Here is a 15,762-nt window from a genome sequence, read left to right on the forward strand (position 1 = left end):
TGAATAAATTTCATGTTTGATATAAACATGATTAAACATTTTATGCAAATAAAGAGAATATAAGAATGTTGTTAATTAGAAAAATTACAAATTTTTTTGAAGATAATTTTCATTTTGAATATTTTTTGATAAACTTGGAATAGAAACTAATAAAATATTATTATGGAATTCAGATTTGTTTTTTAAAAAAACAAATTAATTCTGGTTATTGCAAAGTATCAACTAACTTAATATTTTTATTATAAAAACTTAGTTTCGTCTAATATATTTTTTCTTCTGGTTATAAAATTGTGAAAGTTGATAATACTTTAACAAAAAAAAAGTTAGTATTTATGTTGAAATTCTACAATTCTATTATTAATATTTTCTTTTCTAATTATTAAATATAATTAGAATCTCTTTCTAAATTTATTTTTATTAAATTAACTCTTAAACAAATAATAGAAGAAGTATATAATTTGCTGAGAAATTACGTATTTGCAATAAAGCTATTAATATTTTCTTATTTTTTATTTTATGCAGATAACATGAATAATATTGAATTGATATTTATTGATAGATTAATTCCAATAATGATGCTAATAAATATAATATTTACTAAAGTTACTAAAGTTACTAAAAATATAAAAAAATAAATAAATATACACAATAAACATATTGACATATTTAATTAAGAATTTATGTTTATATCATATTAAAATTACTATAATATTAATATTAATATTAATATTTAATTATTGAATTAGATGTACTAATTTTATTCTATAATATCTTAAATAATTTTGGATTAGTTACATAGTCTTTGCTGTAATTTCTCATATTATTGTAATTTCATTCAAATATATTCTTGTAATAGTTCATATAAAATATAATAAATAATATTGCAATTTAGAAATATTAATATTTAGAAATATTGATATTTTTCATACCATTTAAAAATATTTACTCTTTTTCCAATTTTTATTATTTTTATTAGCAGTTTCTATGAAATTGTTGTTAGCAAGTCTTTTTGTTTTCATTTTCTTTAATTCTAAAAATTTAATCAATTCAAACATATATGTACAAATTTACTTTATTCTTTTTCTAATTCTAATTCTAATTCATGCTTTAGAGATTTGATATACTATTTTAACTTTAATTATATGTTAATTATATGTTTTCAATTTTATTTTCAGTTTCAGCATTTCATAATATTCTTAATATCACTTTTTAGACTAAATTGTGGAAATGCAAATTTTAATAAAATTCATATTTATTAATTGTTATTTTCCTTTTATAGAACCAATCTATATAAATATAAATTTTAATTTTTGTAATGAATAGCAATGTTATTAAATAATTAATTATTATTTTTCAAAAAAATAATTTAAAAAATTTGGTACAAAATATATTATACATTATTATATAATAAATTCTATATATTATAACATTTTTTCTTAAAACTTTTAAAAACTTTTATCTAAAAGTTTTTTTTGTATTTAATTTCATTTCAGATCTTTTTCAAATCTTTTTCAATTATAATCTTTTTTTTTAATCGTACTTCTTTGAGTTTTAATCTTACTATCTTACGTAAATCTACTAATAATTGAAGTTTACATTAAATTAGATAATTAATTAATACTTTTTCAATATTGTATATCATATACCTTATAAAATACTACAATATCATAAAAAAAACAAAATATATAAAAATATTTTTAGTAGAAAAGAATATTTTTACAATTTATATTTTTGATCATTCTTTAACAATAATATAAATATATTGATTAAAATGAAAAAAAATTATTATAAGAATAGAAAAATACAAATTAAAAAAAAATTTTTAATGAAATGACATTTAAAATAACATTTTTGAAAATTATTTATATTCAATTTTGAAAAGAAATGTCTGTAATAAAATAATAAATCTGTTTTATATAAAAAATTATATATACAAGTTAATATGTTATAAGATATTAAAAACTCATAAAAAGATTATAGCAAGTTATGCTTCTCGATTTCACTTAATTAATTAGGTTAAAAACACACTTGAAAAAATAAAATATGTATTTTTTCATCAACTATTTCTTAAATCATTTATAATATAAAAATGAAAGATTGTCTAAACAAATAAATCTAAATTTAATTTATTTTTGATAAGTTTTCAAGTAAAATATCACGTTATATATTTCTACAGCCAATGAAAAAGTAGAAGAAAAGTAAAAGATATTTTCATTATCTTTATAGCGTTCCGCTAGTTATATTTTTATTTTTTGGTTTTATATAATATGTTATAATTTTTATACTTTATTCTTTTAATTCGAAGAAGAATTTTACGCAAAATTTTTATTCATAATATGCATATGTATAAAACTTTATCTTACTATTAATATATTTTTTAAAATTAAAACCATAATTTAAAATTTGAATTCGAAAATATTAGTTTCTTCGAATTAAAGATGGCACTATTAATAAGTATCAAATGACTATGGGTACTATAAAAGTCGATTAAATTCAAAAGAATCAACAGTTACATGGTCAACTTCAACAATCTATGATAATTTATATAATATGTCAAAAACCGCATTTTATTTCTTTATGCTCGATTGGCAAAAGCGACAACAATGGCGTGGTAAAACTTTTAACAGTTTAAAAGATGTTGCAGCAGATCCAAAATGTAGTGAAGAATGGAAGGTAAGAGTTTATAATTTTTTTTAAATATAATTTTAAATAATTTTTAGTTTAATTCAATTATTTATTTAGAATAATGATTACTCTAAAAGATTATATATTTATGTATTTATTATTAAAATTTTTAATATTATATTAACATATCAATATTTTCATAAATTTATTGCAATTGTAAATAAGAAATTAACAAAACAAGATTTTTGTCTTATTAAATATAAATTTTAAAATAGAATTAAAAAATATATATTGAATTTATAATTTTTATGATAATTTAATTAAATTGTACTCATTTTTTATAATCTTCTATATAGAATATTTCACCACAAGACAAAGAAATTTATATTGTCAAAGCAAAAGATAGCAAGATTAAAGCTCAAGGAAATAAAAAAACTACAATTGGAGAAGACTTATCTGAAATGGAATTAAATGCAAAAAGAGAACAAGAATTCCAACAAAAAATGCTAGAATACATAAACTCTGTCATATCTATGGGTTTATTACATAATAGTATATATTTTATATTATAATTTTTTAAATTAATAGTATATATTTTATATTATAAATTTTTTAAATTACTTTTTCAAAAGATCTTAATTAATTCACTTGATTATTAAATAATTATTAAATATTATATAAATATTTAATTATTAAATAATTATTATTACAGATTTACAAAAATTAAAATTTATATTTATACATGTAAATTGGTTCTATAAAAAGGAAATAGGAATTAACAAATGTGAATTTTGTCCAGCGGAATTTGCAGTTGCACAATTTAGTCTTAAAAATGGTATTGAAAATATTTATCATGAAGTGTTAAAGATGAAAATACCATTAGGATGGAAAAGAGATGCGATTGAAATTAGTCAACAAACACATCAAATCCCCATAGAATTAGAAGAGGGACAAAGTGATTTTTCATATATGTTTAGCGAATTAATTAAATTTTTAGAAACAAACAAGACTGGAAATAAATTTCCTCCATTATTCACTACAAAAAATTTAATTCCTGTCGTGGAATCACTATTAATAAAAATGGTTGAAGTTAACAGTAAGAATAAAGATTATTTTAAGATATTTTAAAATGATATAAGGAATATTATTAATATTTTATATAATTATATTTATATTTCAGATGGATCGGTTAATGACTTTTTAATTTATTCGATAGAAGCTCTATTTGGAGCATTGCGAAATGCTGCAGTGCAAAAAGTAGACAATCGTAGTATTCCTCTCATTGTTGCTGAAAATGAATTTTCAAAAGATTTTTTATGTAATATACGTGGCTTCGAGTGTGATGTAAGAAGAAAGATATATTTTAATAAATTATATCTTTTTTTTATCTTCTTTTAATATAATAATTTTTTTTTATATATATTTTGGTATAGTTTCATAAAATTATAGATATGTCTCAATACTGTAGCAAATCTATAGTAAAAAGATGGGGTTTCACAATATGTGATTATTGTTGTCAATATCTGAATATAGAATTAATTGAAGGTGTGCACTGTCCAAAAGAAACATCATTTCTACAATCTACCGATCAAGATACAAGTATACAAGAAATTACTAATATTGACATTCATATAAAACACTTGAACATCAATGACAAGGTTTCTGAAATGAATGAAATAAATTAGAAATTATTGATTTTTATCACATAAAATTATCTAGCTAAAAAAAATTATCTATTACTTCGTATTTTACTAAATATTTTCTAATTATAATTTATAGATATCTAAAGAATACAAGAACAATACATCTAAACAAAATTATAGTAATGATCAACGACAATGTAATGAGATTAAACCATTAGACATAATAGATCATTGTAAAGCTAGTACATCTACTTCACAGAATTTAACAGTAAGCATTAATTATTATTATACTAATTTTGAATTAATTTCGAAATAATATGAAAATAAATTTTTAGTTAAATATATCAACATGTTCAATGCGAATACCAAACACAATACGTAAGTATTATGCATATGTTTATAAATATTTATACTTAAATTTATATTATATATTTAAAATAATATTATATGTAATATATAATTAATATAAATTAATAATTAATAAAATTAAATAAAAATTATTTTGTAATATTTCAGCCCAAACACTTATTGGAGTGCAAGAAAATATTGATCCATGTGTTGATTTCCCACCAATTGGTAAGGTATTTATTTTTTAAAATTAATTTTAAATATATTTCAAACTATTGAAAAAAGAATAATTAAATAGAAAAATAATTTTAATTGAATTTTTCATTTAACTTTTAAATAAATGTTATTTAATATTTTTTAAGAATTCATAATCTAATTTGTATACTTTCAATAATTATAATTAGTTTTTTTTTTATATCTTATATTTTTAATAAAGGAAGAAGTGTATATAAAGATTAAATTTCTAATATTTTTTTACATTTTATTTTTCATTATAGGAGGAAGAGGCATAAATTATAAAAGAAAAATTACAAATATCAAATTACCTTTGGGAAAAGGTAAAAGTTTATCAAATATTAATTTTTATATTTGAATATACTTAAGTTTTATTAAAAATGTAATAAGTTTATATGTAAGTTTTATTAAAAATATAAATGAAATAATTTTGTATTTTTTTGTGCAGGATATAGAAAATAATAACCATTGATAATTTTGATATGTTTGAATTTTTTTAATATATAAGATTATTATATTTTTATATAGATTTTAGGATATATTCTTAATGAATAAAGTTTACATAATTTATGTATAATAATAATTTTTTTTAATATATTGACAAGAAAAAAAATAGAAAAGTATATATATTTATATGTAAATATATAGTGAAAGTAAATATAATATGAATAAAATATAAATTTGTATAAATAATAAAATTATTAATTAATTTATTTTATTATCGGTCTATAAATTGGAATTTTCATTATTTCTTGAAAATTCTTAATTTTATTCATTTTTAATATTGAAAATTGAAATACATAAGTAATTTTCATCATTATTAATCATTTTATTTAAAATAAAATAAAGTATATCGAATTAATATATTCATTTAATTGATAATTATATATTAACATTGAATATATTTATTTTTAACATTTTGAAAAATAAAAAGTGGAAGATATATCATTTTTAGTACGAGATACAAATAAATGTTTATATACTTTGGATGTATTTAAAAAAATAGACTTCATTGGATTTTAAATTAGAAATCATAATTTTGCTCTTGATTTGAATTTTTTTTTATATGTTTTGTTAATAATTCAAAAGTGAGAATTGTAAGTTTTTAATGAATAAAAATCAATTAGTAAAAAAAATAAAAAAATTATTTTAAATTATAAGTTTTAAATAATTTTAAATTAAATTTTATTTAAGTGTTGAAAGTTTCTATAAACGATATAGAATAATAAATATATATATTTAAATATATATTAGCATGACGATTTATATACTATAAATTAATAGCATATCATAAAATCAAATATCTAACAATGTAATAACGATTTTATATGATAATATATGATTTTTTTTTAAATATTTCTAATACTTCAAAAATCTCTAATGTAGAAAAAAAAATATTTTAAATAAGTTGATGATCAAGTTACAAATTACAATATTTATAATTGCCAAAAATCAAGGTCACTTTTATTTTTTTAAATAAATGTATTTTTGATTTCACCATATAATAGTTAATGTCAAGATTAATCTGTAACATTATGATTTTTAAATGACTTTGATAAAATTAGATTGAATTTACAGGAATATTAATCATGAAATTTTATTTAGTAGATAAATTAGATATTTACAAAATTTGTACAATTAAGTATTCTTTGTTCTATATAAGAGTAATCGCTTTAATTTATTTACATGAAATTGTATATTGAATATTTTATATTATAATTGTATGTTATTGTTTACGACACAAAATTTCTTTTTTTTAAATAAATTTTTATAAATTGAGATGTAAATAATCTTTGTAAATCTATTTTTCTACTGATATATATTATTTCCTGTCAATTTTTGAAATTTGCAGTATTCATAAATAACGGATTATAGATATAAAAAAAGTTTATAGGAAATGAAAAAGTAGTTAATTCTTTTTAGTAATACATTAATAAATTGAAAATGCAGAGAATAAGTATAACCGGTTCTAGATCGAACTTGCACTACTTCTTCCAGATTTCCGAATCATTCAAATCAAATGCATTGGAAACAGATTTAATTTTTTAATGGGTAGTATATAAAAAACAACTGTGAAATTTCAAATATTGATTGGCAACTAAGTAATTGCGGATTTCACTCATAGATGGCTTCAGTTGAATTTTTAGGTTTGTTGGCGTAGTCCAAATGTAAAACACATTTTGTTTGATAGTTGGCAATTCAGCTGTCAATCAGTAAAAAAAGTTTTTTGATCGGTTGCGTAGTTTTCGTTTGGCGTTCGTTGAAAAATGGAAAATCAAAAGGAACATTATCGTCATATTTTGCTTTTTTATTTCCGCAAAGGGAAAAACGCATCGCAAGCTCACAAAAAGTTATGTGCTGTTTATGGCGAAGAAGCCTTAAAAGAACGGCAGTGTCAAAATTGGTTTGACAAATTTCGTTCTGGTGATTTTTCATTCAAAGATGAAAAACGTTCTGGTCGTACAGTTGAAGTTGATGACGACCTAATCAAAGCAATAATCGATTCGGATCGTCACAGTACAACTCGTGAGATTGCAGAGAAGCTTCATGTATCACATACATGCATTGAAAACCATTTAAAACAACTTGGCTATGTTCAAAAACTCGATACATGGGTTCCTCACGAATTGAAAGAAAAGCATTTAACGCAACGCATTAACAGCTGCGATTTGCTAAAGAAACGTAATGAAAATGATCTATTTTTAAAACGACTGATAACTGGCGATGAAAAATGGGTTATTTACAACAATATCAAGCGGAAAAAAGAGGAGTGGAGCAGGCCACGTGAAACAGCTCAAACAACATCAAAAGCTGGTATTCATCAAAAGAAGATTTTGTTATCAGTTTGGTGAGATTACAAAGGAATTGTCTATTTTGAACTCTTACCACCCAACCGAACGATCAATTCTGTTGTCTACATTGAACAACTAACGAAATTAAACAATGCAATTGAAAAGAAGCGGTCCGAATTGACAAATCGAAAAGGTATTGTATTCCATAATGATAATGCAAGGCCACACACATCTTTAGTCACTCGGCAAAAATTATTGGAACTTAGTTGGGATGTTTTGCCACATCCACCATATAATCCTGACCTTGCACCATCTGATTACTTTTTGTTTCGATCTTTACAAAACTTCTTGAATGGTAAAGATTTCAATAATGATGATGATATCAAATCGTACCTGATTCAGTTTTTTGCTAATAAAAACCAGAAGTTTTATGAACGTGGGATTATGATGCTGCCTGAAAGATGGCAAAAGATCATTGATCAAAATGGGCAACACATTACAGAATAAAGTCATTTAGTTCCATGAAAAAATTGTCTTTGATTTTCTAAAAAAAATCCGCAATTACTTAGTTGCCAACCAATATTAATAAGTTTATTAGTAATTTTTTTATTATTAATAAAAAATCGTATAAAAATAGAATATTAATATCTCCCATTTTTTAAAATATGAATTTTATAAATACTTCTCAAGATTCTTATATATTATATGTATTCAGTGATTGCTAGTTCGCTCTTAGTCTCGATTTCCAATTTGGTGGATTTTATTAACTGCTTGACATTGTCAAAGCTATGTTTTTGCTAGATAGCGTATTTTTGTTTTAATCTCGATAGATCTAAGGGATCCATCCACTCTTCTTTTTATAATCGTTTATTTCTAACCATATATGTCGCCATCGAAGATGAAACATCGATACTAACGAAGCATTGGCTTCGTTTTTGCATATCAAATATTGAATATATTGATATGAGTATCATCCTTTCCAAAGGACCTGACTATGTATCGATTTGTGAGATGCTCCGGCGAGATTATATCTATTTTCCTGCTTTGTTTTCCAATGTCTCTCTTTCCTCTCTTTCGTTAAAATTAGATTTATTGAAATGGATTTATTGAATGGACTCTGCATAATAGATCCCACAAGATAATCGGAAAACATGTCCACCTGGGCAAAGCTATTCTATTCAGGTAAGGTTAAATATACCACAGAGGGAAAGAAAGGTATGCCAAATATCTCCAGATTGGCTAGTGATTATTCTATGCCTGCGAAACATGATCACAAGCTTAAGATATGATAGAGCTCGAATACCGGATACGTTAAACCTATAGTTATAGCAGTCAATCAATTGCAGCCTTTGCGGGAAGCACGTACCTAACTTATAAAACCTAATCCTAAAAATTAATTAAACTAATTAAGAAAAATTAAAATTAATTATATAATATCGATCAAGAATTATTAGAACGTGTTAATGAAAACAATTAAATTAATATATCTTTATTTTTATATTAATTATATAAATTAACACTAACGAATTAAAATTAATTAAACTAATTAAGATCGATAAATAAAAAAATAATTAATTAAGTAATTAACACAAATGAAAATAAATAAACTATTAAAATTGATGTTTATGAAAGTAATTAAGTTGAATAACTGGAATTAATTATACTAATTACGCCAATTAAAATAATTAAACTAATCAAGATGAATTGATTAAAATAATTAAACCAATTAAGACAAATAATTCGAATTGATTAAACTAATCGAAACGATTAAAATAATTGAATCGATTAAGAGTAGTAATTCGAATTAATTAAACTGATCGAAACGAATTGATTAAAGTAAAATTAATAAATCGAAAATTAATTAAACTTATTTAGCGAAACAATTCGAATTAATTAAACTAATTGCACTAATGAATTAAAGTAATTAAATCGATTAATTTTTTTTTTTTTGAGCACAGTTAACGTATAAAATCTGACCATAGTACTTTCACAATAATATAGTAGCTCAATAGCGCAAAAAGGTGTCGAGTTCAGTAATAGGAGAAGAGTGTCGACGTTAAAGATTAAAGAAGCAAATAGAAACGGAATTGAATATTTGGAAACGAAAATTGATCTCGAAAAATACCTTTCGTAACTTTGTAATTCGTTCTCATCTTATGATATCTTCTATTGTTTATCTATAATTTATTATTATTATTTATTTAAAGTAATCGAGAAAATCGAATTAATATAATTTGTTGTTGACTAACAAAAACAAGTAATTGGAATTAATTCAATCAATCGAATGTATATAAATATTATATTAATATATATATATATATATATGTATATATATATATATAATATTAATGTGTATAAATTAAACTAATTTGATTATTAATACATAAATAAAGAAATTAAAATAATTAATCAAAAATTTAGTTAATTAGATTAATTAAGACTTAAATGTCTAATTTAAGATATGTAATCCGATTAAGTCATAAAATACCTTTCGTTACTGAACTATTTAAAACGTAAATTAAACTAATTATGTGATTTAAACTATTAAAACATGTAAATAAAATTAATTAAAATAATTAAAGATAAAATAATAGGAAAGAATTAAAAAAAAGTAATAATAATTTAATGAGAATAAATAATTGGATTCCGACTCAATATATCAATTAATTCCTTTACATTTGTACAGATTGCGCCGCTTGTTCGTTTCCTATCGTTTTAATATCGATTTAATAAAATTTATAAATATTTATAAATTCTGATATTTATTTGCATGTTTACAAATACATGTTTCAAAATAATTAAATATTATTACAAATAAAAATAATAATAATTGACAATAACAATAAAAAAAAATTATAATTATATATTTTTATGCTCTATCAATATCTATACGCATTATTGCTAAAAAAGAAAAAGAATAATCAAATTCCGATATTATCGATTGATTTCTTAACATCCGTATAGATCATGTCGCTTGTTTGTTCTCTATGATTTGACAAACTCGGAATATTGCAATATTATCAATTCAATTGATTTAATGTATTAATTTAATATATAAATCGTTATAATTTTTATAATACTTCGATATTTATTTGTCTGTATTTCAAAATAATTAAAATAATTAACTCTTTATCTACATACAGTACTCTTTATCTATATATATCTATGTTGCTAAAAAAGAAAAAGAATGATCAAATTCCGATATTATCCGATGTTATCGAAATTTCTTGATAGTTATAGACGAAATAAATATAAGAATGAAAATTCAAAATCTTATTTTTATACATTAATATTTCCATCAATTCGGAAGTATATGGTATATTTATATTATTGTATGTTTATATTGAAAAAATTTTATTTATAATGTCATTTTAGAATTTATAAATGTATTACAATTGTTACATTGAATTATTTATACATTATTACATTATTTGCTTTAATTTACAGAATTTTGCATCGATAATATCGATGTCAGTAATATGATCTCTTTCTTCTATTTCTTTCATTTCAATTTATTCATAGATCATGAATTTGATTGTGGATTATCATTTGAAATGATATGATTAAACAATCAATTTTAATTTCTCAAAATAAAAATAATATCAAATTTGTTATGCGAGAATATCGAGAATTCGAAGTTTATTTATTATCTTATAATTACTAAAATTTTTCATTAAGGATAATTTGAACTGATAATATGATCAGGATAAAAACGGAGATAAATATTTAATAAAAATTTAAATTGCTTTTAATTTAATTTAATAAATTAGTCGATAATATTTATTAACTTTTTGGATTGATTTCTGAAATCTTCTAAATTTCACAAATATATTAATGCATAAATAATCAAAGGAAGAAGAGAAATGTTCTGTTTATTATAAAAATCTTGTTTGAAAAAAATGTATTATATATTAATCGTACAATAAATTTATTATGGCGAATATTATAATTATTTTTCTTATTCATAAACTATAATAATATGTTATATAAAATGTATAAAATAAAATGTACAATCATAAATTATGATTTTAGTGGTGAAAAACTATTAATCTTCGAAGAGTCTTTAGACTGAAAGCTTCATCGTATTAACAATGGATTTATTTGTACTAATATAATCAAATATGTTATTATAATACTAAAAATCTGAAAGAAAGATTAAATTCTTAAGCAATTAATCTGGTTATAAGTTCATTTAACTTACCATTGTTGATAACCTATTACTAAGTGTATAATCACCAGCAATAAATTTTAAAGGACGAAGAAAAAATTGTAACGAAAATTGTAGTAGCTGATATTATTGTTGTCATTAATTTCTATTTTTTAAATATTTTTAATTTTAAACTTTAAACTATAAATTATTTGTATTTGATTTGTTTTATGAAAAATTCTTTGAAAAAAATTTATAAGAATTCGTATATATATTATTCGTTATTATATATATTATAAATAAAATCAGAATATAGAAAAAAAATAATTTGTACGCTATTATTATATATATTAAAATTTTAATCATCTATTAAAATCATCATCTATTAAAATCAGAAATTCTTTTGATAAAAAATACTTTAATATGAAAAATACTTGAATATTATCAATAAGAGAAAAAATATATATATGTAATATACATAAAATGTCCCAAAAATGAATGAACATAACTTAGCTAGAGATTTTTTAAGTAATTTCAAGCTTTTTTAACTTTTTTCTTTACAAAAATTTTTTTAAGGTTCAGTTTTTTTAATGATATATTAATAAAAAACATTAATCAATTGTGGACCAATGTATCAAACTAAGTATTATATATTGGTTTGTATGGATACATGATCAATGTAACAAACAAATAAATTTCACTATCGAAGTAAGATATTGAATATTTATAATACAAAATTATAATTGTATTATTCGATATAATATGTAAATTTAAATAATTAGTTATTATAGAATGAATAAATTGAATTTATTCATTCTTAAAATGAATAATGTAAATTTATGATATAAAAAGACAAATATACAATTTTTTTAACAATAATCAATAAATAATACTTAATTGAAATGAAACAAAAAAATACATAAAAGCAAAAACTTAAATTAGAAAATAATTTATTAAATAATTAAATTAGATTATTAATTGAATATTTATAGATTATTTAGAATTAATTAAATTTATAGATTACTAATTAATTAGATTAGATTAACTCACTCACATAAAAAGTTTTTCAACTTTTTGAAATATAATCATTATTTATTGTACCGTTTTTTAATATTGATGGTTAAAGTAATTTAATGAATTAAATTAATGATAAATTAACATTTAACATGAAATTAATTGAAAATAAAGTAATTAAAAACATTATTGAAAAATAATACATACAAAAACAATATAATATATTTGTTGCTCATTGAATTTAATTTTGTTGAAAATTGAATTTAATTTTTCTTAATTTTTCGCATTATTATACATTTGAATACTATTTATAATATTACTTCTATTTAAATCATTAATCTTGTTGTGAGTTCAAATTATAATTTTGAAAATCTAAGTGATTCTTTTTATTATGAATTTTAAAAATTTTTTTCTTTTTATAATGTAAGATTTTTAATAAATTAAAATAAAAGATTATCATTGTACCTTTGTGTTATTTTTTTCTTGAAATTAAGTCATTTGAAAAGAATGCAAATATAATTTATAGAAAAAACCATTGAATAGATAGAGATTTATAAATATTTAAAATAAAATTTATAATTTTTAAAATATATAATCGATTTTAAAATCATTTAAGATTACTAATATTTTTATTAAAGAGAATATAAAAAAAATATAATACCAAAAAAGATTATTTTCTAAGACAAAAAAATAAGATTACAACACAAATATAAAAATATATATTTAAATAAAAATAAATAAATATTGAATCATGTGATATTTCATCACGCTATACATTCTTCTATGATATTTATATAAATTATAAAAATAGATGAGATTTTGAATTTTTAGATATAATAGATATAGAAAGAACAAATTTTTCTGTTACGACGTGAATAATCATATTTATAATTAGCTTAATTATAACTTATTCATTAAAAAAAAATTTTTGCTTGTTTTTTACTTATAATGAGATCTTTTATTATCTTATTATATATCTTATAATCTTTTATTATTTATATTATATGTTTTTCTTATATTGGATGAAACTAGATTAAAGTTAAGATTATATAAAACACAAAAAAATATTGAAACATAATTTATATATTGAACTATACTTAAAGATTAGGAATTTTTTTTATATAATTTATATAAATAATGTAAAAAAAATGCATTTACATATATAATCATATATTATTATAAGTGCATATGTAGATATTACATATTTTTGAATATTATTATAAAAATTATTTATTATATCTTAAGGAAGTGATTTTAGGTGGCTTTTGAATTGATAGAAATTTGGTAAAAAAAATGATTGTAAAATTGATTTACGATTTTCAATTTAAATTATTTTTTTATTTTCTACATTATATAATACTCATTTTTTTTAATACATAAAAATGATTTTGTTTATGAAATACTTATTAAACTCATTATTTAATAGAATATTAAAGTCTGTTCCAAATGCTAGAGATAATTATATAATATTATACAATTATAAATATTATTATATAATATAGAAAACAATTAAGTGAGTTATATAAGTGAGTATTGTGAAATATATCGCGATATATTAAAAAATTGCACTACACACAAGATTGATTCCTGATCAATAATATTTTCAAAAAAAATTCCATAATTGGACAAATAATTTCGAAATTTATAATTTAATAAAAATCAAATAAAGATCGTAATTAAAGTACAATAAAAAAAACAAGATATTATCTATAATTTTGCTTATTCTTCAAAACGATTAAACAGATTTATCGGGATCTATCTAAATCTACGAAAAAGATCTATGATTATATAAAATTGAATATGTTTTAGCAAATGATTCTATTCATTGAAAATTTTAGAGGTACATAAATAAATATAGTTAAATAAGTTGCAAAGAAATCCACAATTCCGTAATATTTCAAATATAACATAATCTTAAAATTATTCTATTAAAAACTATATTAATTTGAAATTAATCTTGGAAATATTCTTTAATATTTTTCTGTTAAAAAAAGAAACATTTTTTTAAATTATTTAAATTAAAAATAATCATTTTTTAAATATTGATATAATAATTTCCTAAATAAAATGAATTTAAATACATAAAATTTAAATATTTTTTTCTAAGAGAAGAATATATTCATGATCAAGATCAATTTTGTATTTTATTTAATATATGATTATTAATCCGAAAAACGTACAATTATTTTTCAAAATCGTGACAATAATTTTTCAATACTTTATTACAATATTTTACTTACAAACAGAATTCAGTAATACAATAAAAATTTTTTGCGAATAATTCAAAAATTAAAATTATGTATTATATGGAAAGAAATATTTACTTAAAATAATACTTCTTTGCAATATATTTTAAGATTAAAATTGAAAAGAGAACATATAGAGAAATTCAATCTAGATTTTTTTAGATTTTATTTTTAATATTTTTAGCAAAAATGAATCATAGTGAATTTAAATTTAACTACATAAATATGGAACTTACCTCAACTATAATGGAATCATTTAAATAGCAAATATCTAATTCTCAAGCAAATATGTTGTTATTTCTATCTGTAAAACTTTAATATTATATGTATATTTGTATGTATTAAGTTTTATTATATTATTAATTTTTCATTTATGATATTACATTCTTACTTCGCGATAAAAATTAGTACAGTGATTATTTACAAGAATAATTTTTGCCGAAAGCAGAGAAATTCATATAATAGATATTGAAATTTCTTTATCTAAAAATATTTTTGATAAATTTAATGATATTAAATAAAAATATTATAAAGTAAACACAGTAATAATGAAAATTATAAAATTATATCCAATAGAATTTGATAAGTATATGTTTGATTAAGTTCACGTGAAAATTTTAAAATCTCAAAATGAATATCCCGTAATAATAAAGAAAAAAAAAGAAAGATTAATAATTATAAATAAACAAAATAATAATTATATGATATATATT

The 15,762-nt window shown here is 19.7% G+C and overlaps 1 protein-coding gene across 3 annotated transcripts; it reads left to right on the forward strand.

Moving 5' to 3' along the window:
• Nucleotides 1-2,410: 2,410 nt before the first annotated feature.
• Nucleotides 2,411-5,218, forward strand: LOC100576828 (protein maelstrom homolog). Of its 3 annotated transcripts, none has more exons than XM_006571971.3 (9): nucleotides 2,414-2,673; nucleotides 2,982-3,177; nucleotides 3,338-3,721; nucleotides 3,806-3,969; nucleotides 4,059-4,283; nucleotides 4,405-4,536; nucleotides 4,604-4,646; nucleotides 4,785-4,844; nucleotides 5,114-5,218. In XM_006571971.3, the coding sequence occupies exons 1-9, from the start codon at nucleotides 2,551-2,553 to the stop codon at nucleotides 5,206-5,208; spliced, it is 1,422 nt and encodes a 473-aa protein (XP_006572034.2). In that variant the 5' UTR covers nucleotides 2,414-2,550; the 3' UTR covers nucleotides 5,209-5,218. The 3 variants fall into 3 exon arrangements, with proteins under 3 accessions (XP_026301766.1, XP_006572034.2, XP_006572035.2); XM_006571972.3 differs by having other exon boundaries at nucleotides 4,785-4,849; nucleotides 5,114-5,137; XM_026445981.1 differs by lacking the exon at nucleotides 4,059-4,283 and having other exon boundaries at nucleotides 2,411-2,673.
• Nucleotides 5,219-15,762: the final 10,544 nt, after the last annotated feature.

The sequence above is a fragment of the Apis mellifera genome, unplaced genomic scaffold (assembly GCF_003254395.2).
Source record: "Apis mellifera strain DH4 unplaced genomic scaffold, Amel_HAv3.1 GroupUN_243, whole genome shotgun sequence".
NCBI classification, from domain to species: domain Eukaryota; kingdom Metazoa; phylum Arthropoda; class Insecta; order Hymenoptera; family Apidae; genus Apis; species Apis mellifera.